The sequence below is a fragment of the Rutidosis leptorrhynchoides genome, unplaced genomic scaffold, assembly GCF_046630445.1.
Source record: "Rutidosis leptorrhynchoides isolate AG116_Rl617_1_P2 unplaced genomic scaffold, CSIRO_AGI_Rlap_v1 contig61, whole genome shotgun sequence".
Classification (NCBI taxonomy): domain Eukaryota; kingdom Viridiplantae; phylum Streptophyta; class Magnoliopsida; order Asterales; family Asteraceae; genus Rutidosis; species Rutidosis leptorrhynchoides.
The window spans coordinates 58,890-84,570 of NW_027266830.1; the positions used below are offsets into that span (position 1 = coordinate 58,890).

At 37.2% G+C, this 25,681-nt stretch overlaps 2 protein-coding genes and 2 pseudogenes across 2 annotated transcripts; 2 read left to right on the forward strand and 2 right to left on the reverse strand.

The window, feature by feature from the left end:
- Positions 1-6,277: 6,277 nt before the first annotated feature.
- Positions 6,278-7,667, reverse strand: LOC139884843 (coumaroyl-CoA:anthocyanidin 3-O-glucoside-6''-O-coumaroyltransferase 1-like; annotated as a pseudogene).
- A 3,816-nt stretch (positions 7,668-11,483) lies between these two features.
- On the forward strand, positions 11,484-16,258 carry LOC139884844 (TMV resistance protein N-like). Its single transcript, XM_071868817.1, has 5 exons — positions 11,484-11,992; positions 12,288-13,386; positions 13,479-13,754; positions 13,867-15,238; positions 15,882-16,258. The coding sequence occupies exons 1-5, from the start codon at positions 11,484-11,486 to the stop codon at positions 16,256-16,258; spliced, it is 3,633 nt and encodes a 1,210-aa protein (XP_071724918.1).
- A 1,043-nt stretch (positions 16,259-17,301) lies between these two features.
- Positions 17,302-18,744, forward strand: LOC139884846 (disease resistance protein Roq1-like). The gene is made up of 2 exons (XM_071868818.1): positions 17,302-17,456; positions 17,889-18,744. The coding sequence occupies exons 1-2, from the start codon at positions 17,302-17,304 to the stop codon at positions 18,742-18,744; spliced, it is 1,011 nt and encodes a 336-aa protein (XP_071724919.1).
- Positions 18,745-21,723: 2,979 nt separating this feature from the next.
- On the reverse strand, positions 21,724-23,556 carry LOC139884847 (short chain aldehyde dehydrogenase 1-like; annotated as a pseudogene).
- Positions 23,557-25,681: the final 2,125 nt, after the last annotated feature.

Sequence of the window (25,681 nt, forward strand, 5' to 3'; positions counted from 1 at the left end):
TCGGACTACGTACTTTCAAGTGGTATCAGAGCGGGCTCAAGAAAAGCTTCTTGGGAAAAGATCTTGTGATATCCGACAATGGATGACAGAATTGAAGAGGGAGGTTCAACTATTCGCCCTCCTTTACTTACCGATTCCAATTATGACTATTGGAAACATCGGATGAAGTGGCATCTGAAAAGCCACGGTGAAGATATCTGGCGTGCCACACAGAACCTGTGGACACAGCCTACTGTCACTGTTAATGGTGTTGTAACACTGAAGAGCGAAGACCAGTGGAGCACAGCAGAATCAGCCAACTGTACAGCGAACAGCAAAGCTGTTAGCATAATCCAATGTGCTGTCCGTCCAAGTGTGTTCAAGATCATACAGAATCTTGAGACTGCAAAGGAATCATGGGATGCACTTCAACTCACCTATGAAGGGACGAAATCAGTTCGTCAATCAAAGCTGCACCTCATAGCAACCAGGTTTGAAACTCTAACTATGTCTGATAATGAATCAATTGCTGATTTTGAAAAGAGTCTGCGTTGCATTGCTAATGAATCTCTTGCTCTTGGCGAGGAAATTCCGGATTCTAAACTCGTGAGAAAGGTGATGATTTCTCTACCGGAAAAGTTCAGTTCAAAGATGGATGCAATAAGTGAATCTACTGACTTCGAGAATCTACGGTTTGATGATCTAATGGGAAAGCTCAGAACCCATGAGATGACTTTGGCTATGAGGAATAAAGATAAGTCTACATCGAAAACTAAATCTGTTGCGTTTAAAACTGAAGTGGAAGATGTATCTGCATGCTCAAGTGAGCAACTATCATTCCTCGAGCAGCTGGCATATTTAATGAAGAATATGGGGAACATAAATAAGGAGTCCAGCAAGGCAGAATTCAAGGATTTTTCTGCATCAAATTCCCAGAAGGATAACCGAAACTTCCGAGCAAAGAATGAGTCAAGAAGTGATCAAAGGTTTAAAAAGGGAGAATCCAGTAAAGGAAGAACCATGTTTGAGAAAGAAAAGACACAGTGCCATGCATGTCAAGGTTTTGGTCACATTGCTGCCGAGTGTGCTAACACTCTGAAAAAACAGAATAAAGCCTTCGTGTCAACATGGAGTGATGGAGAGTCATCTGAAGACAAGTCTGAATCCAGTGGTAGTGAAAGTGAGTTTCCAGCCTGTAAAGCTTTTACAGCTCTTGCATCTGTGAGCACAGCCCGTGAACCTGTGAACACAGAATCTGTGAGCACAGTAGAGAACTCAAGTTCAGAAGAAGATTCAGATAGTGACTACGATGGAGACATACATACTGCATACAAAGACCTTCTTGGAAAAATGACTGAATCTCTTAGAATCAGTGTCGGACTTGCTGACGAAGTAAAGAAACTGACAGCTGAAAAGAAGGAGTTCATTGAAGAGATTGGTAAGTTGAAAACTGAATTGTCAAAGTCTAAGAAGAAACTTGATGAAGCCAACTGTGTCCTAGGAAAGAAGCTTAATGATGTTGGGATTGGCGACAAATCATCAAAAATTGAAAAAGGAAGCTGCAGTTCTGGGCGTGCTAACAGGGTGACTAAACACAGAATTATATGTCACTATTGCAACAAACCCGGGCACATTCGTCCTAAGTGCTATGTCTTACAGAATGATATTCGAAACCTCGTTGCCTCAAAACAAAGAAGACATCCAAGGAAAAAGGTTGATATCATCAATCACTCTCAACATCGTATTTGGGTAAAGAAGGAATATTTGAGAAGCCTTATGTGCAAAGTCTCACCAAAAAGGGCAGCTGATCGGAATGATGAATCTGGAATTGGTCAACTTCTGTCTAATGATAACACACCTAGTGTGGGAGCATTAGGGTCGGAAGGTGTTAATAGTAACGAAAACACACCTAGTGTGGGGGCGTTGCCTGTTAGCACAGACACCGGGAACACTCGGGAATTCATACCTGCTGTCTCAAACCAGAATATGTATCCATCAACAAGAGCTCAAAAGAATCATTCGTCTAAAGAGATCCAAATTGGTGGCCTTAAGAAAGGTGTGTTGACTGTCTACCGTGACAACACCAGTGCTGTAAACTTATTGAAAAATCCAGTACAGCACTCCAACTTGAAACACTTCCAAGTTCGTCACAACTTTATTAAAGAACCTGTAGAAGAGAAGAAAGTGGCATTGGATTATATCTCAACCGAAAAGCAAATAAAGAAGCTAGATGCAAGTCGCTTTGAGTTCTTGAGAGGAGCTCTCGGACCTTGCTCCACGACATGAGAGTTGAGATAAGTGTTTCTCCACTGTATATACCATTTTAATTATTGTTTTGGTTATTCCTTTTTGAAAAAAAAGAAAAAAAGAAGAAAAAAAAAAAAGAAAAAAAAAAATTTAGTGTGCGTTCCTACTGTTAGGGAACAATGTTTGGACTGTGACAATGTTGAACATCCAAGGAGAAAGCCTACTGAGTTTATGAGAAGTCTCTGGTTTGCCTGTCGTTGTGGATCCTGTTAACACAGCGGATCCAGTTATTGCTGAAACCTAATGGCAACCCTCAAGCTGAGGGGGAGGCTCGTGCTAAGGGGGAGTTCCTTCATTCTCGTATTGAGGGGGAGCTCCATGATCAGAATGCTGCAGCTAAGGGGGGGCTTTCTGACTTTTATTTGAGACTCTCGTTCTATTCGCTCTTTGTGTAGTACCTTTGGCCAAGGTACAATTATTTTGATCATTCTACTAAATTGTTCTCTTCTTGAGGTGTTTTGGCGATTTATTGACAAAAAGGGGGAGATATTGGAAGGCGTTAATCTGATGGCCGATCGATACTGTGTTACCTGGAGTCTGTGAACACAGTTCTGCCATTGCACTTTACTAGTTTCCGTTTGATCACATGAAGTGAAGATTTGTTGTGCTGCTTACCACGGAAGGTTTTGTCAAAAATGCCAAAGGGGGAGATTGTTGGTGCAAACTGCCTGTGTGAAGAAAACCGTGTTACCCGATCCTGTTAGCACAGGTCTGCAGCAGTTTGTGTAAGTTGGCTATTTTCGTCAAAACCATTATGCAAAATATTTGATTCCTTCCTACAGCACAAACCACGTGTGGAAACCAGTAAATTACAGAATCCTTATGGTGATATGATTTGGTTTGATTTAAATATGGATTTGATCTTCCTAATCCATGAAGAAGACTTGTTTAATTCCTAATCTAAAAAGGAATTAAATTAAAAGGAGGATTCTTATGCAGGACAATTCCTAATCGAAAAAGGAATAGATTTCAGAAAAAGAGAGTTGTATTCCTATTCAGTAAAGAAGTCAATACAGTTTCTATTCTAAAGGGATTGACTTCCGATTTTAATGAAGGAGAAGAAGACCTATTCCGATTAGGAATGTGATTGCCGTTTTGGTTAAGGAGTCTTATTCATAATGGGGCTGCATCAAGTATAAAAGGCAGAAGACATAATTGGCTAGATGATCCTTTCACGCTTCTTATAGAGAGTTAAGAAGATCACTTAGTAGCTAGGCGAGTTACGAGAATAGTGGAGTGTTAGGCCCGCGTGCATCTGAAAAAGGGTCGCGTGAAGTCCATACCCGGTTGGTGTGGCGGTGTACATCTGAAAAAGGGTTGCGTCAAGTCCTTGTCAGGCGGATAAGGCGTGAAGTCCATACCCGGTTGGTGTGGCAGCGTATATCTGAAAAAGGGTTGCGTTAAGTCCTCTCCAGGCGGGAGCAGGCAACATTGTAAGTCCTAATAGGCGATTAGGCAGTTTAGGTAAGCAAAGAGTACACTTAGGAAAATAGGAGATAGGTTATAGATTTGCGAATTGTAACCACGATTATTGTCCTATTGTTTCAAGTATAGTGGAATGCTGTTTACTTCTGGGCGTGGCCTCGCAGAGTAGGGAAACCGAACTGCGTTAACAATTCCCTGTGTTATTTACTTTATCGTACTGTTTGTTATTCTGTGCTAACGTGAACCTGTTAGCACACCCGTTTATTCTGTGCTAAATTTCCGCTGCGAGCACAGTTGCGATTATCTGTCGAAACAGGTCGGACTACGTACTTTCATGTATAATCTTCTCTCATAATCTAACTTGTCAGTATGTAAGAAACACAAGCAACCAGCACCTACATTAATTGAACCAGAAACTGTGGCCATGTCTAATTCAAACAGAAGTATGGTATAGACTATGAAGAGACACATGCCCCTGTTGCTCGCCTCAATATCGTAAGGATATTGATTTCTGTAAGGAAATTGATTTCTCTTGCAGAAAGTAAAGACCGGATGCAATATCCATATATTTCCATACGAGTTTTAATCCAAGGAAAATTCTAGTACTTAACCTTCACCAAGGTCGGTCAAGAAAAAAGGTTATACATAATGAAGGTGAATATCCGACCTTTCTATATATGTTCTGCCCTATTTTAATCTTTTTTATTTTGCTAACATCTTCTCTTTTTCTATATATATTCTTATTGTTTCTCATAGCCCTTCAACACAGCTTAGAAATCATTGATATGAGTCATTCTTGAAACTTAGTCGAGACTCCGGATTTTACATGAGTCCAAAACCTCGAAACTCTGACTAGAAGGTTGTACAAGACTATCTAAAGTTCATCCTTCCATTGGAGATATAAGGAAGGAGGCTTATTGAGTTCAACTTGAGATATTGTGTATCTCTTGTCAGTTGACCAGACTTCAATAATTTGGAGTGTCTTGAAGTTTTTATACTCGCAGGATGCTCGATAATAAAGAAGTTTCCAAAGACAATTGTCGAAGAAGAATTTTAAAAGAAGCTCGATAGATATAAGTGGAACTGCAATTGGAAACTTTCCCTTTTCCGATTTTCTTATGATGGAAAAACCTTGTTACACTAATTGTTAAAGAGTGCAAAAGGAAGCTCGCCCACATCCTGGAAATTGCTCGGTCTCTCCGCTCGAGATAGCATATGCATTTGTTGTTAAGTTTGTCTTTGTTGGTGGAATTGAATCTGACGGAGTGATTTTTGTAAAGGGAAAATTGAGATTTCGGCTTCAAATTCTCCCACCGGTCCACTTCAAGTGTCACGTAATGAAATTTATTTTAGCCGAGTTCAAGTATTGTCTTATGAAATTCCTGCATATTTGATTTTTTTCTCCCGTTTTACCCTTACACTTATTTCAATAAATATTTCATTTTAAATAAATATTTATAATTTTTAAATAATAAATAACTAATAAATATGTAATTTTTTTTATTATTAATTATTTTTTTAAAATTTTTAACTTTTATTACGCGACACTTCAAGAACAACAAGAGTAAATAGTAAATTGATATTGAACCAATATCTGAACTGATTGATGTGATTTGGCCTAGTCAAGAAAGAGAAATATAGAATCCTAATGGTAGGATTCACAGCCAAAGTGTTAGTAATTATTGTGACACTGACACCAAAGATGACACACACTGCTCACTGGTTGATTTTAGTTGTACAGTCTGATTGCAACATCCCACACAAATAATGCTTCTATTATAAATTTTTAGATTTAAGTAGTAATTTTTTTAATATATATTTCACGTGTAAATGTAGTATTTTGAAAGGCTTTCAATTAATTTTCATATTTTTTTTTCAAAAAAAATCATATTAATAATAAAAAATTAATTCAACGAATAATAAAAAGTTAAAGAAAAATAAGTTGCATAAATTTCAGAATGTTCAATGTATAAATAACTTGATAAATTATATTAACGGCAATCTTCATGCATATTATTCATTTATAAAATATCACATTTCTTATGTTATTTTTTCAAATTAAATTTTTTTCCCGTATATTTTAAAACTATAAATATGTTACATAGAAAATATGGTGAGAAAATTATTCTTTAATAAATAAAACTAAAATTAAATAACATTAAAGAAACTCTTTTTTTTTTTAAGATAGATCAAAAAAACATTGAACTTCACAAAAAAAAAATATTAATAACAGCACTTTAAAGATAACTAATAGTTTATTAAAAAGGATAATTAAGTCTATTCTATTAAATCCCTTAGCAATAGCACAGAGACTCTAGGAATCGGAAAACACCTGCACAACTCCGATATCAACTTCAAGAGCACGGCAAGATCTAAGCGTAAAAATAAATGTAAACGGCCAGCATTCAAAAAGATTAAATGCATCTTTATATCAAAATTAGTAAAAAGTTGCACTAAAATCTCCATTAATAGTAATATCTCTATGTTATCAAATAAATCAAGAATAAGGTAGTTAATAAAAAGACTAAACTAAACATTATTGAAGCTCCTTGAGTGGTATGGGGGGCTACTCTGAGCAAAAGTCCAAACATCCTTGTTCAAACAGTCGACTGAATGCATCCATCTGCGCCCTCTTTAGTACCAATCCGATCTCAACCCCGCCTTCCTCATCTCTACTTTCAGCCCAGTGATATCGTACTCGATTTATCGATATGAACCCATTCCGTCTTCTTCAGGCACCCAATACCGAAATCCGTCTTATAGACGTCAAATTTAGGAGAACCTGCAACTTTGAGAAAAATTCTAGATGGTCCAGACGATGGTCGTACACCGGTTATAAGATTAACAAGCTTCTCAATCTCCTTCAATGCACCAGTATTTTCTATTTCCCTAGCACAGTTCCTTACATTTCTTGCTGCCACGGCAAGTCCATTAGGTCCCGATAGCTCACTTCTATCAACATTGGTAAGAAGTGCAGCTAAGCAGTTTCCAAAATATCCATGGGATAATGAGATTCCAAAACGGTTCCTACAATCCGCCCAAAAGCCAAGAGAGCAGTTTTTTTCAGTAGCTCCTATTGATTTAATAAAACATACCCACACAAAAGAACATGCTACCACATAGGAAGAAAAATGGACCATGCCATTATCAGTACTATTGTTTGAGATATATTGTTTTAACTTCCCAATATGGGTTTTGTTCAGCACGAAAGTAGAGCGAACTTTGTCGTGGTCCGGTGTTGGGCTGATTTCACCTACCAAATTACTAGAATCATGATCCTTCCAGTACTTGTGCAGCAGTTTGGACTCAAACTCGTAAGGATCTTCAATTTCGCCCCTGTTAAATGACGGCATTAGAAACTTATCAATTTCAGTAACACCATTGGATTTGCATATCGAAGCCCAGGCTTTCATAAAGTTTTGAAAGGCCCTCCCATCAGCTACAACATGAAGAAAGTTGATCCCAATACAAAATCCCTGATTTGGAAACAGGGTAACCTGAACCGCAAGAAGAGGATCAACTCGTGTGCCATCAGCTGACACACGTGTGGAGCGCATCCTCGGAACAAAAGGGTGCAAAACCCTAGCATCTTTTGCCTGGTCAGTTATGACATGGTCGAAATTGCCTCCTGAATATTGAGCAACACTGAAAGAAACTGAATCCCCTTCAGTAAAGAGAATATGCGGCTTTTGTTGCGGCGGAGGGAGGATTAAGTTAGAAACGAGAGGGTAAAAGTACTGCAATGTCAAAGAGAGGGAGGATTTGAGCAATGGGATTGTTGTTTCAGTGAAGTGCTCAAGTGAGTGATGAGGGTATGCATAGAAAAACAGGCGTTGCACGCTTTTAAATAGCCATGGAAGGTCAAGGAATGTGAGAGGCAGAGTGACGGGAGACGGAACGGAACCTGGTGGAGGAGATACCTGGAATTCATCAATAATTTTTATCTTATGCTCCATAGCTATGCCTTCCTGATTAAGGAGGAGAAACCTGGAAATATGCAAATGCCTTGTTTTGAAGAAAATGATTCTCAATTTTATCTTACCTATAAACTTGTAAATAATACATACACCGTTGTCAGGGATAAAAAACGTTCCAAAATAGATATTTCTAATATATGGTTCTGCTAGCTTCCACATGTTTATCATGATTGTATTTGAAATCTATTGCTGACAGTACGTACTAGCAATTGACAGAAGGCCCCCCATACATAGTTCTCTCTTCTTTTCAATAATTAGGACACAGAAGCAATTGAAGGCATCTAAGGAAGCTTGGAGATTTTTCAGAAGAAAAAGGATGAGTCTGAAGCAGTTGGAGAGTTGGGGGGATCAAATTGGAAAACTGAAAGGACCTCAACAGAGCTCGTACTTTATGTTGAGGACCATTTAGTTACTAATTAAAAGTTGGAAGAGCTTAAAACTCAAAACCAACAAGTATTTGACGGAAATATCATAGAATTCAATGGAAACGTTTGAACCCAATGATAAAGAGACAAAAGTTGAGGGAAACGTCAAAATGAATCATCAGAAACGATGATTTCATCGTTAGAACTCATCCTAGTTTGACACTCAATGCATTTGACGGAAACCACTTGATGGTTACTCGAACCGATGGTTCAAACAATGATTTTGACGGACTGGTTCATTGACGGAAGTCATGAAACGACCAAACGCCCTATGGGTTCATTAAATGTAATTGACGGAAATATCGGTTTGCTTTCGATCTTTGCAGGAAACTCGGTCCAACTTGACGGAGTTGAGTCTAACGTTTGTTCAGAGAAGTCCACTGTTCAAACTAATCAAATTAGGGTTCAGGAAAAGTGAAGAACTTGGCGAAACTTTGCAGACCTATAAATCAGTGTTGACAAATTGGCAGAGAATAATGATAGAGGCGTTTTGATCTAAAACCTTAGGATATTCAACATCGGCTATCAATTTGGTAATAATTTCACTTTTTCTCTCCTAGGGTTCATCTTACTCTGTTAAATTGGGCATTTTTCTATATCGTTTAATTTCTTTAAATTTATTTTATTTTGAGTCTTAGTTAGGATATTATTACTGTTTGGTAGCAAATGTCGAGTGGAATATGCTGACTCGTGGTATGACCACTCGAATAAGTAACTGAGTTCATCACAACATCCACAAAATACTGTGAGAACTTGCATAGATGATTCCTAGTTTGTGAGAATATTCAGAAGACAAATAATGAGGAGCTAATTTGGGCAGAAATTGTGGACTTCAGGATAACTTGAAGAGCAAGTCATGTGTCGCACACAAAGTGTTCGATGAAAAATGAACATGAAAACTGTTCCTGTTTGTTCAAGACTTGGTTCGAGTATTTGTAATGTACACTCTAAGAATTTGGCACAGGATGCAAGATGGAGTAAATGCAGTAACAAGATCATTTTCTTTTTGCAGTTTTTTCACTCTTAGTTAACTAGGACTAGTTGTTATCCATGTCGGCTTGTTGCAGGATAAAGTTGTTATTTTTACTTGATGCTTTTTCGTTTTCGAGCCAATGGATGCTCTTGTGTAATCAAATGGCACCACCTGGATGGCATGTTAGGACAAAAACTACTAGGGTTTCGTGTAGGAAGTAGATATAAAAGCTCTTGTAAGGCCACAATTTCAATTATTTTCATTCAGAACTCTTTATTTTCTTGTTTACTGTGTTTTTTGCTTTCTCTCTCGCATCTTCTCCCTCAGTTTAATGCTTGATAAAAGCTCTAAAAATTGCTCCTAGTAGTGATTATTGAGGATTAAATCTTCTCTCTTCAAATATAGAATAGTTGTAGATAGGTTACTCTTTGTTATTTTCTGGAAAAACAAGCACAACTCTGTTCTAGGCTGCTGCCGGAAAAGATCACTGTTTGTGTGACTTTCCTACAACGGTGACCGTGATTGATATTCCAGCAAAGAGGGTGTCCTACAATCATATTCGTCCATATTATTCAATATGATGCTGCAAGAATTTCTTCGTTTCAACTAGAGCATCTGAGTAAGAGAATGATGGTTTCAAAAAAAACTTGTTCCGGAAACCAAAGCTGAGGAGTTGATAAAAGGAGGCTACTTTTTTTCACAATTTGTTGGTTGCTCAATCTTTCAACAAATTGAAAGTCACTAGCAACAGGTACAAGCTCGCATTTATTTTCAGAATTGTGCACTAAATTTTTTCCAAAATCATTCACAAAAATTTAAATTCTTCCAGACGTGTTATATAGTTATCATTTAACTATTGATTTTGTTCAACAATAAATAATATACTTATTATGATACTTTTTTTCAATCACAATGCGTTAGTACGGGGTTGAACACTAGTTTATTTATACTACTGGATTCGGGCACTAGCTAGCAACTACTATTTTGGAGTCAAAGAAAGTCAAACTGGCTGAGTAGAAGGAGAGAAAGAAACGACTTAAAGCCCAAATCAAAATTGCATCATTATGCTAGTAACAAAACCTAATTCGATCCTTTTCTCAAGAATACGACATGCTTCTATTAAGTTTCCTGTCTAATTCTCTCTAGAGTGATTCCTCAAAAATACAGAGAGCAGTTTCGTTGAATAAGAAATCGATATATTAATCGCAAAGGATTGAGAATGCTGGCAACTAATCCTCATGATTCTACTTGTCTTTTTCACGTTAAAATGTTTAAATATCATACTGCTGATGAATGATGAATTGGAATCCACGAATGAAAATGCTAATCCCAGTAAGATAGAATTAGAGCGTCAGCTGTAACTTTTGTTGTTGAAGTTTAGTGGCTAATCAATCAGTTGGCTCGTTTCATGATTCGGATCATCTCGGTAAACGGGTCGGAGCATAAGATGTGGATTTGAAGCTACGGTTCGTATTTCTTAATTAAACCCACTTAAAGCATATGTTGGGCACACTACATAAAGTAGTGTTATTTTGAACTAATGCTCTGCTATTACAAACAAGCTTACATCTTGACAACTATCGGATATAAGGTAACTTCTTAACAAGGTTACAACTCGCTACGTTCTGAACAATCCTGCATTTCAGAAAGCTCTCAACAAGCCTACAACTTTATCAAACTTTATGGGCAATTGACACAAAAGTTTGAAACCTGAGCTAGTAGCCTACATTTTAATCTGGGGATTATGTGTAATTGACATGGTTCAACTTGGCCACATTATAATTAATTAATAATATTCCTTCTTTGTCAAAAGAAGTTAGATGCACGAAAGCGGAATCGAAACAAAAATCGATACTTAACACACGAATCGAATCACACTGGTTGTTGGTATACAATTTTGTGTTTTCTGGGCCAGAGTTATGTGTGGTAGTAGATTAGTTGTATGGTTACTGACTTTTGCATGTCGTCAATTTTGTGTTCAAGTGGCCAACTTGATCAATAATAATGTATAATGCCGTCCAAAATGGGACCACAGTTTGGTGATTTCGATATTTATATATTGACTTTGAGTTATAAAACCTTTTAACTGGCTACCCAGATCATATATATCATATTTCTCTTCTTGAACCAATTCGCATAAATATTGAAAGATCTAAAATATCTTAGTCGAAAAAAAACCCTAATTCCCCGAGTCAGATTGTCGAGAAATTGTCATGTTTGGACGTTTGTTACAGAGTCAACAAAAATGACTGCCGATTTTTAGGCTGGAAAATTTCACAGAATATTAGGCTGGAAAATTATGGGAAAGTCAATGATAAAAAAAAGGAAAACATATGCATATATATATACACACATGTATATATTGAATTAAAAGAAGCAACCACTGTAAAGGCTTCCATGAGCACCATCATATCCTCTTCTTCTTCATTTCATTCGAAAGAAAACAAACGATTGCAATGGAAATACGATGTTTTCGTTAGTTTTAGAGGAGAAGACACTCGAAAGAGTTTTGCGGATCATCTATTTGCAGCATTTAAACGGAAAGGAATTAATGCATTCAGAGATGATCAAAAACTTGAAAGAGGAAAATCGATCGGACCTGATCTCTTCAAAGCTATTGAAGAATCTAGGAACGCCATTATCCTTTTCTCAACCAATTACGCCAGCTCTACTTGGTGCTTGGATGAACTTGTCAAAATTATGGATTGCAGAAAGAATATGAAACAAACAGTTTATCCAGTTTTCTACCATGTAGATCCCTGGGAAGTCAGAAAACAGGCAGGAAGCTTTAAGGAACCCTTTTCAAAACATGAAAATGCTTTTAAGGATGATCCTGAGAAAGTATGGAGATGGAGAGCTGCTATCACTGAAGCAGCAAACCTAAGCGGGTTTCATTTACAAGATAGGTATGTAAATTTGTAACTACTAGCTCTTAAGCTCCTGAAATATGTCTGTAAACTTTTAGTTAATTTTGTTTAACGTTTAAGATTGTGAATGTCTATAAGCTTGTGATTTTCTATTGTTTTGGTAGAATTCTAAGAATTTTTTTCTTTTCAGATTTGTTTTCCAGTATTTTACTAACCAAGTTTTGATAATGAACCATGTTTGAATTTTGATATTTGTTGGTTTCTTAGAAAATTAACTAGTTGTCTAGTTCTTCGTCAATTGACTAGTTGTCTTATTTCGTTTGTTGCTTTTTAGGCATGAATCAATGATCATTGACGAAATTCTCAAAGATATATTAAGTCAACCAAGACTCGGATTTCAAAGCTCCACTTCAGACTATGTCGGATTAGATTGGCAATTGAAGGAACTAATAACTTCGCATATTTGTCTGGGTACCGATGATATTCAATTTGTAGGGATTTATGGAATGGGTGGAATAGGGAAGACAACTTTAGCAAAACTTGTTTTCGATCAATTGTCTGACTATTTTGATGGAAGCTGTTTTCTAGCAAATGTTAGAGATATTTCTTCAAAAGGGGATTTAGTTTCCTTACAAAAACAACTTGTATCTCAAATCTTGAAGGAGAATTATTTTCAAATCTGGAATACTGTTGATGGTATTCGCATAATAAAAAGCCGATTATGCAATCAGAAGATTCTTGTTATTATTGATGATGTTGATCACATTGAGCAATTAAGGAATCTTGCCGGTGATCATAGTTGGTTTGGTCTGGGCAGCAAGATTTTGATAACCACGAGAGACAAGCACGTGCTTGATGCACATGGAGTTCATAACATCTATAAAGTTGAATGCCTAAATAGTGATGATGCTCTCGAGCTTTTCAGTTTGAAAGCCTTTAACATTGGCAATCCTCCTCAAGAATATTCAGAGCTATGCCAAGATGTAGTGTACTATGCAAATGGCCTTCCATTGGCTCTAGAAATTCTAGGATCCTTTTTACGCTCTCGAAAGAAAGATGAGTGGATTGGTGCATTGGAACGCTTTCAAGAGGATTCACAGAAAGAAATTATCGATAGGCTTCAAATATCTTTCGACGGATTGGATGAAAAAGAGAAAAGTATATTTTTAGATATTGCATTTTTCTTCAACGGGGAAAACGAAGATGAGGTGACAAAAGTACTTGAAGCTTGTGGTTTCCAGCCTAGTATTGGAATAAAAGTTCTCATTGACCGGTGCCTAATATATCTGTCACACGAGGGGAATGTATTAATGCATGACTTGTTGCGTGAAATGGCTCAACAAATTGTTAAAAAGGAATCACCTAAGGATTTCGCAAAGAGAAGTAGGTTACGGAGTAGAGCTGAGACTAGTTTTGTGCTGATGAAGAATACGGTAATTAAGTTTTTTTTGTTTGTTTAGTCAAGTAATGTATTCTATATATTCTCCTTTTCTTGTGTAATTTATGTCTTCATTTCAATTCTTAGGAAATGGAAGCAATTGAAGGCATCCACCATTGGTTTCCAGGAACAGAAGAGATGAAATTGAATGCAGAAGCTTTCAAATACATGAACAGTTTAAGAGTGCTGATAATCTCAGGTGTTCAACTTCCGCGTGGCCTCAGTCATCTTTCTAATGAGTTAATATATCTTGACTGGATGGAATATCCATTGGTATATTTGCCTTCAAAATTTGAACCAAAGAAAATTGTAGTACTCTGCCTGCAACATAGTAAGATTCGATATCTATGGGATGGAATCAAGGTGAATACAATCTTTCATGTCCAGCTCTGTTTCATTCTTTTTGTTTATGGTAACCAAGAAAATGATGCTAACATTTCACTTTTGATTTCTATTTTTTTATTGTTGCTCACAGCCTTTCAACAAATTAAAAATCATTGATATGAGTCATTCTCGAAGCTTAGTGAAGACTCCCGATTTTACCGGGGTCCCAAATCTTGAAATCCTAGTTCTAGAAGGATGTAAAGCACTATCTAAAGTTCATCAGTCCCTAGGAGATCTAAGGAGGCTTATTGTGTTGAACTTGAGAGATTGCATAGCCCTTGTCACATTACCAGACTTCAACAATCTGGCGTCTCTGGAAGTTTTCACAGTTGCTGGATGCTCAAAACTATTGAGGTTTCCAAATATTATTCGTGAAATGGAATCTTTACAGGAGCTTAATCTAAGTGGAACTACATTTGTTGGGGATTTCCCTTCATCCAATTATCGTTTGATGAAAAATCTTAAAACATTTATTCTTAGCGAGTTGAAAGGGACCACGCCCAATACTTGGCAATTCATATCCCCATGTTTCAGGATAGCACAACATGTGCCTTCCAAGATACATTCGTTGTTAGGTTTACATTCACTGGTGGAATTGGAGCTATCTAATTGCAATCTTGGGGAAGAGGACTTCCCGGATCATATTGATGGCTTACACTCACTGATTATATTATGCCTCCATGGCAACAATTTTGTTAACCTTCCCAGAAGCATCAGTAGGATACCAAAATTGCTCGAATTGTACCTCGATGGATGCAAGAAGATAAAATCATTACCAATACTGCCATCAAGCATCACCGCTTTGGGGGTAAGCAATTGCCCCTCGTTGGAATCGGTGCCAAATATTGTCACGATGATATTTATCGGGGGAAATTGCTTTGAATTGGCGGATAAAGAAGGCGGTGGCAATGTGGCATTTGCATTGATGAAAACATTCCTTCAGAGTTATTCTTCGCTCCCAAAATTTTCCTTTCCTTTACGGCAACCAAATGGTTCCTTGCTGATTGAGGAAATGCCAGACTTTTTTAGTGCAATTGTTCCGGGAAGGGAAATTCCACAGTGGTTTAGCAATCAGATCAGCGAAGGAAATTCCATTACTATGGAAATGCCTCCAGATAATGAGGATAATGAATTGCTTGAACTTTCTATTTGTTGCATCTTCACTAATCGACATAATCCAAATATCCCCGACTATGAATCCTGGCTTCACTTCGCTATGGAGGGTTTTTACTTATATAACCTGGAATTTCTTTCTCCTCAAGTGAAGGGCGAACACGTTTCCATGCATTTTATTGATCGGCCATCCCTCACGCTTGTAGGAAATCATGACAGAGACTTCAGCCGAGAAATTAAGCTTGTGATTTTAACTAGCTGTCTGGAGCTGCAAGTGAAAAGGTGCGCGATTCGTGCAGTGTATATGAAGGACATCGAAGATCTTCAGCCAAGAAAAGAAAAACGAAGCAGTATTGATCAAAACTCATCTACTTGCGTACTATAGTCACTCCCTTTTATATTTTTCCTAATAATTGTATTCATCTTAGTTGAGTTAGATTCTGAGAATTGATATAAACTTTGTCAGTACCTTTTATAATAATTAGTAATCATTTTCAAAGACTTTCATTCTATATGTACTATAACTTCGCATTAGTAGTCATAGACTGAGTTAGCTTATTCTAAAATTAGTAATCAATTTTAAAGAATTCCAAATTTGAGTAATCGGACAATTGACATGTTTAGATGCTTGTTACAGAGTCAACAAAAATGACTGGCGGGTCGATTTACTGTTAATTAATGGAAATGACAGGTCCCAAATCTCAAAAATAAAAAGTCTTCCCTTGAGGAAATATCTAAACATTTTATACGAAACTGCGTTTGTTTTGCGTATTCTTAATAAGTTTCACAGAATCAGGCTGAAAAATAATGTAAGAGTTGCTAATTAAAAAGAAGGAAAAAAAATGCACACATATATATATATATATATATTAAATAAAAAGAAGCAACCACTGTAAAGGCTTCCATGAGCACCATCATATCCTCTTCTTCTTCTTCTACATTTCATCTGAAACAAATAGTTTAATGCATTTAGAGATGATCATCTCTTTGTAGCATTGAAACGGAATGGAATTAATGCATTTAGAGATGATCAAAAACTTAAAAGAGGGAAATCCATCGAACCTGAACTCCTCAAAGCAATTGAACAATCTAAGATCGCCATTATCCTTTTCTCAAGCAGTTACGCCAGCCCTACTTTGTGCTTGGATGAACTTGTCAAAATTATGAACTGCAGGAAGGAAATGAAACAAATAGTTTATCCAGTTTTTTACCGTGTAGATTCCTGCGTAGTCAGAACACAGGCTGGAAGCTTTAATGAACCCTTTTCGAAACATGAAAATGCTTTTAAGGATGATCCTGAGAAAGTACAGAGATGGAGAATTGCTACCACTGACGCTGCAAACTTGTTGGAGAGTTCGGTTCGCGATTGAAGCGACTGTTTTAGAAGACGGAGGGGCTATTTTGAAGATTTCAGAAAATATAAGGACCAAACTGAAAAACTGCAGTTTCGCAGGGACTAAACAGTCAAAAATGCAGAAAAGCTGTTGCAGATTGAGATTGACGGCTATGGTTGAATGAGTGGAGCTCAAGGAAGAGATTTTACAGCTGTTAAATGAAATACAATGAAAAATTATGTGATTGGTTAGTGAAAAAGTGGGTGTTAGGATTCTAAGTGCGGTAGAAGGAGCTTCAAGTTGACTTGATTTTCAAGTTTATCTTCTATGTATACAACATGTTCGATGAAATGTCCGACTAAGCCTAATGCTGATCCTAGATATATTTCGATTAAAGGCTGATAGTTGAAGCATGAGGAAGCAGTTTTATTAGTTTACAATGGCTTAGCATATAATGTTTCTCATCTTTACTTGCTTTCAAAGCCAAGTCTCTTATTACTCTTTTCTTGTACCAATCTCGGCGACAAACCTCATCTCCTCAAGCCTTGAATCTTGTTTATTTTTAAAAATCCAGAATGTATTATAAATTCCTGGGGTCTCTGTTTCAAGCAGCTGAAGAATGGAAGCAATAAAATCAAATATCTTCAAAGGCAAGCAACAATAGGAAATGCACGCCAACTGTTCGACAAAATGCAAGCTCATCCTGGAATCACTTTCTGAGTTGAAAAATCAAGTGCATCAGCCCTGAAATCGACTCAAAATCAATCCAAAGGCCATTCAGCTATTAGGTTCAAGTATTACTAGCAAAGGTATGTTAGAAAATTGTGTTGATAGGAAATTGCTAGTTACTTGGGATGAATGATTCTGGTTTGTGTGACCTGAATAGTAGAACAGTATTTATCTTGTTTGGGCTGTTATTTGTCATTAGAAGTATTGTCTATGGATGCATTATGAAGAAAATGTGATAGCTTGGCGATGAAGAAAGCAATGCATACAAACTGTTCGATAAAACGCTTGTGAGAAGCTGCAGAAAGTTTTGGCTCGAAAATGGCAACCTGGTGCATTAGAATCGAAAACAGATGCTAGAAAGACCATTTTTACAGTATAGAGCATTTCCAGGATTGAAAAACAGAACTACAACTAAATCTTGGGAAGCAAGCAACCTCATGCCTACAACATGTTTGATGAAATGCATCCAAGAAGCTTTCTTTTCGCAAACTGTGAGTGCCGCACAGTACTGAATAAAACAGGGAATCGACTCGTCGGTTTCCTACAAAACTTAAGTGGGTTTCATTTACAAGATGGGTATGTATATTTTTAACTACTACTAATAGCCAAAGGGGCATGTATTTCCAGACGGAGGGAGTAGTAGTTAAGCTTTTGAAATGTCTGTAAATTTTTACTTGGTTAAACGTTTAAGATTGTGAATGTCTATAAGCTTGTGATTTTCCCTTGATAAGGTAGAATTCTCAATTCTCAGAATATGATTATTCTCAGATTTGTTTTCCAGCATTCTACTAAGCATAGGATTGAATTTTGAAGAATTTGGTTTTGAAGTCATGGTTTTAGTGAATTGACTATTATTTGTTTGGTTTCTGGAAAAATAAACTTTAGTCTAGTTCTTCATCAATTGACTACTTATCATGTTTTGTTTGTTCCTTTTTAGGCATGAATCAATGCTTATTCTTGAAATTGTCAAAGAGATATTAAGTCAACCAAGACTAATATTTCCAAGCTCCACCGTAGACTATGTAGGATTAGATTGGCGATTGAAGGAACTAATAACTTCGCATCTTTGTCTGGATACCGATGATGTTAAATTTGTAGGGATCCATGGAATGGGTGGAATAGGGAAGGCAACTTTAGCGAAAGTCGTTTTCCATCAATTATCTGCCCATTTTGAAGGAAGCTGTTTTCTAACAAATGTTAGAGATATTTTTTCAAAAGGTGATTTAGTTTCCTTACAAAAACAACTTGTATCTGACATCTTGAAGGATAGTGATTTTCCAATCTCAAATATTCATATTGGTGTTGACATAATACGAAGTTTCTTATGCTATCAGAAGATTCTTGTTATTTTTGATGATGTTGATCACATTGAGCAATTAAGTAAACTTGCGGGAGATCGTAGTTGGTTTGGTTTGGGCAGCAAGATTCTCATAACTACGAGGGACAAGCACGTCCTTGTTGCACACGGAGTTCATAAAATCTATAATGTTGAATGCCTAAATAATGATGACGCTCTCGAGCTTTTCAGCTTGAAAGCCTTTAAAACTGGCAATCCTCCTCATGAATATCTAGAGTTATGCCAAGATGTAGTACGTTATGCAGACGGCCTTCCACTGACTCTTGAAATTCTAATATTCTTTTTATGTGGTCGAAGTGAAGATGAGTGGATTGGTGCATTAGAAAGTTTTCAAGATGAGTGCATTTGCATTGATGAAAACATTCCTTCAGAGTTATTCTTCGCTCCCAAAATTTTCCTTTCCCGTTCGGCAACCAAATGGTTCTTTGCTGATTGAGGAAATGCTAGGCTTTTTTAGTGCAATTGTTCCGGGAAGGGAAATTGCACAGTGGTTTAGCAATCAGAGCGAAGGAAATTCCATTACTATGGAAATGCCTGCAGGTAATGAGGATAATGAATTGCTTGGACTTTCTATTTGTTGCATCTATACCGTTCCTCATAATCCAAACATCCCCAACTCTGAATCATGGCTTCACTTCGCTATGGAGGGTTTTTACTTCTATAACCTGGAAATTTCTTCTCCTCATGTGAAGTATGAACACCTTTTCATGCATTTTATTCATCGCCCATCCTTCACGCTTGCAGGAAATCATGGCAGAGACTTCAGCCGAGAATTAAGCTTGTGATTTTAACTTTCTGTCTGGAGCTGCAAGTGAAAAGGTGTGCGATTCGTGCACTGTATATGAAAGACATCGAAGACCTTCAGCCAAGAAAAGAAAAACGAAGCAGTATTGATCAAAACTCATCTACTTGCGCTCTATAGTCACTCCCTTTTATATTTTTCCTAATAATTTTATTCATCTTACTCAAGTTAGATTCTGAGAATTGATATAAACTTTGTCAGCACCTTTTATAGTTAGTAATATTTTCAAAGACTTTCATTCTATGTACTATAATTTTTAAACTCTCTCACAACTTGCATTGAGAAATTCAAGAAATTTTCCCTATAATTAGTAGCTATGAAATAGGAATGCTTAGCATTATCTCTATAATTTATAAGCTACAAAATACCATAACCTTGCATTCCAAAAGAGCATCCACAAAACTAATGTATTTTACTCGATTTCAAAAACACCGATAAATTAATACTTTATTGTTCCTTTCTTTTACTAAACTAGTCGTTGGCGCATCCGTTTGACGGATTTATTATGCGTAATAAATATCTGATTATATATTATAAAATTTATGATGCTCGGCTAGACATTGAGACACCAAACTTTCTTCCGATGTTTGGGGGAATTAAATTTTTCTGCTGATGGAAAAAATATTAATAAGGTGGCATATAGTTTTTAATTTATTGTTGCTAGTTTTGCATCTCTGTTTAGATATATCAGGCTTTATCTGTACAGAGTATGGTACGAACATTTCATGTTCACTCAAAAACGCCTTTCCAAATATGAAAGCTTACACAATGTAAACTCTGATACATTAAACTTGTTTGTAACTTTTCCTTTCCTTCGGGGAAAAACTTACGTGCGGTTGGTTAGCATGTTGGTGCTCTAAACAATAAGCCAACAATTCGAGAATATCGATACAAGCCTACAACTCGAAAGATCTAAAGAAGCCTACAACATGGGATTCTCTAAACAAACTTTCAGCTCTGGACAAAAGCTCAGTACAAGCCTATAACTGGAGAAGATTTAATTATTTAAACAAGCCTATATAACTTGGAATGCTTTGAACAAGGCTACAGCTAGGGAAGATCTAAACATGCATACTACTAGAATATTCTTTAAACAAGGCTACAAGTGCATCTTATCTTTCTGCTTTAGGAATAGCTCGGGATGTGCCGAACAAACCAACAACTCTGTTTTAAGAATCTAAACAAGCCTAAAACTCAAGAAGATCTAAACGATCCTACAACTTGGATGCTCTGAACAAGCCTTCAACTTGAAATATCTAAACAAGCGTGCAACTCGGGATTCTTAAACAGGCTTACAACTCAGTTAAGATGCTCTAAACTAAACTAAAACTTGGATACAAGCTATTCAAGCTGCCACTCGAGTTGTCTTCATTCATTCATAACACAAGATTTCATGTTATCCATGATAACAGCTGTTCTATCTAAGCTTGGATTGGAATAGCGAAACCTAATTAAGGATAGACAGCCAATTTGGAATCAAATTCGGAGCATAATTAAGGATAAACGATCTTTCTCCATTGACTGATATCACTGAAATGTTTGGTTTCTTTAAAAAATTAATTAAGCTGATTAGTTTGCTGACAATCAATGCTGTTTGACAGATACCATTTCCCAAAAAAATATGAACAACTGAGTATGCAACTAAACTGTCTTACTCGCCTTTAATTGAAAATAAAATAAAATAAATTTATACAATTGTCATAATGCTATGTTATGTTATGTTATGGTTGAATCAATATCAGGGAAGAAAGAGAAGAGCATGATTTCTGAACATGAGAAAACATCACCTAAACAAGCCTACAACACGGTAAGAACCTAAACAAGCCCACAACTCGAGATCGCATAAAAAGCCTACAACTAGGGAAATACCTAAACAAGCCTACAACTCGGGAAGAATCTAAACACACCTACAACTCGGGAATAACCTAAACAAGCCTACTACTCGGGATCACATAAATAAGCCTGCAACTCAATAACACCTAAACAACTCTGCAACTCTGGAAGAAGCTAAACGAGCCTACAACTCGGGATCACCTTAACAAGCCTACAACTCTGGAAGAAGTTAATTTCTAGAAACATAAATTAAAGTTAAAATTGAATGCCGAAGCTTTCATTAACTTGAACAATTTAAGAGTGCTTATAATCTCGGGGGTTCAACTTCCGCATGGCCTTAGTTATCTTTCTAAAAAGTAAAGTAATAATAATAAAACAAAACAAAATATGGGAGTCCATTGTGATCAGTGATTTTAAGAGCTCTATGCTTGGGTCCAAAAACACGAGTCAACTAACTCTTCTTTTTCCAAAGCGAAGTGGTCACTATCGGATTCAAAGGAAACATTTTATAGTCTAGTTAAGGTAGAGTTTATGAATCTCTTTGAACTTCTCGTCATTGACTTACTGTGGCCATGAAAAATATATATATTAACAAGCATAAAGGTTCTATAAAGCTTGGACTATGCAAAAGATGAGTTTTTTTCTTTTTTTTTTACACGTTTAACAATGTATATAGATTGATTTCATGTATATTGATTTAAAAAAGAAGAGTTATTTGGTCGATTTAAAAAAACAGAGTTTTATTAATATGGAAACATACATAATTAATGATAGGAGGCATCAAACTTGATCTGTGAAGTGTGATTTAAGTGACATCAAGAAAGACGGATTTGTAGTACTAAAACCTCCATCAACAACCAAATTAAGCCCACTAACGTACTTAGATTCGTCGCTAGCCAGATAAAGAGCAGCATGTGCTATATCTTTTGCTTCCAAAACCGTCCCCTTTAAGTTAGCCCCCGTCGCCATTAGTTCTTCCGCTCGCTTCTTGTCCATTTTTTGATCCCTGAAGGCCCTCATAAACATAGGAGTCGCCACTCCATGAGGAGAGATACAATTCACTCTAATCCCATGTTGACCCAACTCCACACATAGGTTCTTCGTCAACCCAACTACGGCATGCTTCGATGCATTGTAAGCATGCGCGTTGCCGAGTGCTGACACGACTGCGGAGCTGGCAGTAAACATAATGCATCCTTTTCCGGATGGGATCATCACTTTTGCAGCATACTTGGCTCCCAAAAATGCGCCATATGTGTTCGTGTCGATCACCTTCTTGAAGTCTTCGTTATCGTATTCGATTATTGACTTTCCGGCGCACTTGCCGCCTATTCCTGCGTTGTTGAACATGATATCGAGCTTGCCGTATACGGTAACGGCGAAGTTAACGGCGTGTTCCACCTGGGAGTCCACGGTTACATCGCAGTGGACATAAGAGATTGTCTCTTTTGGGCCGAGTTGTTTGCATAGATCGTGACCGAGGTCGTCTTGAATATCTGCAATTACTACTTTAGCCCCGTGCTCTACGAATAATCTGGCCGTGGCCTCTCCGATTCCACTAGCTCCGCCGGTAATCACTGCAACTTTACCTTTCAGCCTGTCATTAATTAGATCTTCAAATTAATTAAGCAAATACTAGCAGTACTAAATGAAATTAATTAGTAACACTCATTAATAATTTTTCTCATTAATTAATCAGTACCTTCCGGAAGGACCTGAAGCTATCGTAAAATGAGACTCCATCCTTTTCAACAAAGATTTTGTGTTATGATAAGTCCTTCGTCCACTTCATATATATTAGTACTATTATGTCATTAATAATTCAGGACCGACAATTTTGACAGAAATTATTGTATATTTTTTTGGACCGACAATTAAATTGCCGTCCAAAAAATGGGACCCTTCAGTAATTAAGTTCATTTATCTTCTTTAATAGAAAGTCAGAGATTGGTGATTTCGATATTTATATTAGGAAAAACTAAATGCTAACCACTAAACTAGTAGTACTAGCAAAATCCATTGCAATTATTTTTATAAAGGAGATAACAATTTTATTAATTTAAAATGGTTGAATAAAGTAATGTCAATTTATTGATAATTTTCGGTTGAAATTCTCTCTCTCCAAATTAGGACAAAACAGCCGGTGATATCGATTCATGTCCTTCGCGACTCGAGTATTGGGGCGAATTATACCGGAAGTCAAATACAAAGTTAATTTTATGCCCAAGGAAATACAGAAAATAAGTCAATCAAAAGATGCCAAGATCGAAAACAGTTAAAAGAAACCATAAAACTCGAAAAATGCTATCTTCTTTTCATCATCCATATTGAATTTCAACACGCTATGCAATAAGCTAAGTAGCTGAATAACGCAAACTCTTATATACGGTTTTATACGTGACAGCACACACCCTGTTGCTGCAAACTGTCTGTGCTACTACATGTGGCTCGTTGTTCTGTTAACACAGGTCTGCAGCAGTTTGTGTAAGTTGGCTATTTTCGTCAAAACCATTATACAGAAGATTTGTTTCCTTCTTACAGCACTAGTCTCGTGTGGAAACTAGTATAAATGAAGAATCCTTCTATGATTCCGTCTTGATCCAATTTGACCATGATTCCGTCTTGATATGATCATGGATTCGATTTGCTTTCCTATTATTACTATGATCCGATTTGATCATGATTCCACTTTGATCCAATTCTGTTCTGATATGATTGAAGATCATATTTGTTTCAATTTAAATGTGGATTTTCTATTGAGAGAAGGAATCTTAATTAAATCCTGAACAAAAGGAAAGTATATCAGGAAAAGGGTTCTAAAGGGAAACAATCTCTATTTTGATAGGGATTTGATTTCCGATTTGATTTTGCATTGATGAAGAAGATTCCGTTGGTTAAGGAGACTTATTCTTCACGGTTTTATCTTCAGTATAAAAGGCAGAATACTCGACTAGCTGAAGCATCTTTTACACGCTTCTTAATCAGAATTAAGAAGATCACTTAGCAGCTAGGGAGAGCTGTGAGCACAGTGGAGTGTTAGGTCCTCGTATATCTGCAAGAGGGTTGCGAGCAAGCCCTTGTCCGGATTGACAAGGCAACGGAGCGCGTGTATCTGAAAGAGGGTCGCGTGAAGTCCTCACCCGTTTGGTGTAGGCAACATTGTAAGTCCTAATAGTTGAGATTAGGCTGTGTAGGTAAGCAAAGAGTACACTTAGGAAAATAGGAAGTAGGTTATAGATGAGCGAGTTGTAACCCAAGTACTGTCCTATTGTTTCAAGTATAGTGGAATGTTGTTTACCTCTGGGCTTGGCCCCGCAGAGTAGGGAAACCGAACTGCGTTAACAATTTCCTGTGTTATTTAATTACTGTACTGTGTTTTACTTACCCGTGCTAACAAGCACCTGTTAGCACAGTCGCGATTATCTGTCAAAACAGGTCGGAATACGCCTTCAAGTGGTATCAGAGGGGGCTCAAGAAAAGCTTCTTGAGAAAAGATCTTGCGATATCCGACCAATGGATGACAGAATTGAAGAGGGCGGTTCAACTATTCGTCCTCCTTTACTTACCGATTCCAATTATGACTATTGGAAACATCGGATGAAGTGGCACCTGAAAAGCCATGGTGAAGATATCTGGCGTGCCACACAGAACCTGTGGACACCTCCTACTGCCACTGTTAATGGTGTTGTAACAGTGAAGAGCGAAGACCAGTGGAGCACAGCTAAATCAACCACCTGTAGAGCAAATAGCATAGCTGTGAGCATTATTCAGTGTGTTGTCCGTCCCAGTGTGTTCAAGATCATTCAGAATCTTGAAACTGCCAAAGAATCATGGGATGCCCTCTAGCTCACATATGAAGGAACAAAATCAGTCAGACAATCAAAGTTACACCTCATCGCTACCAGGTTTGAATCTCTAACCATGATAGATGATGAAACTATTTCTGATTTTGAAAAGAATCTTCGCTGCATCGCTAATGAATCTGCTGCTCTTGGCGAGGTAATTCCGAAATCTAAACTCGTGAGAAAGGTGTTGATTTCTCTACCGGAAAAGTTTAGTTCGAAGATGGACGCAATCAGTGAATCCACAAACTTCGAAAACTTACGCTTCGACGATCTCATGGGGAAACTCAGAACCCATGAAATGACCTTAGCCATGCGGAACAGGGGTAAGACAAAATCCAAATCTGTTGCTTTCAGAACTGATGTGGAAGATAGACCTGTTAGCACAGGCGAGCAACAAATCTGTGAGCAGTTAGCACTCTTAACGAAAAATATGGGGAAGATGTACAGGAGTGTCAAAAGGACCAAACGCAATGATTACACTTCGACTAATAAGAAGAACGAATCAGAGGGAGGTAATCAAAGGTTTGCCAAGGGAGAGACATGGAAGGGAAGATACGGATTTGAGAAAGAGCAAATACAATGTCATGAGTGTCAAGGCTTCGGTCACATCGCTGCAAAATGCGCCAACACGCTTGAAAGACAGAAGAGATCATTGTTCTCCACATGGATTGATGAAGATACATCTGAAGATAATTCTGAGACCAGTGATGATAGTGATAACGAAAATTCTGCCTGCAAAGCTCTTACTGCACATACTGTGAGCACACCCTAAAATTCTACACATACAGAATCTGCTAAAGAGTCTGAGTCCAGAGAAAGTGAGATTGAATTTCCAGCTTACGGTGCACCCACAGCTCGAGCATCAATGAGCATAGGCAGTAAAATTGTGCGCA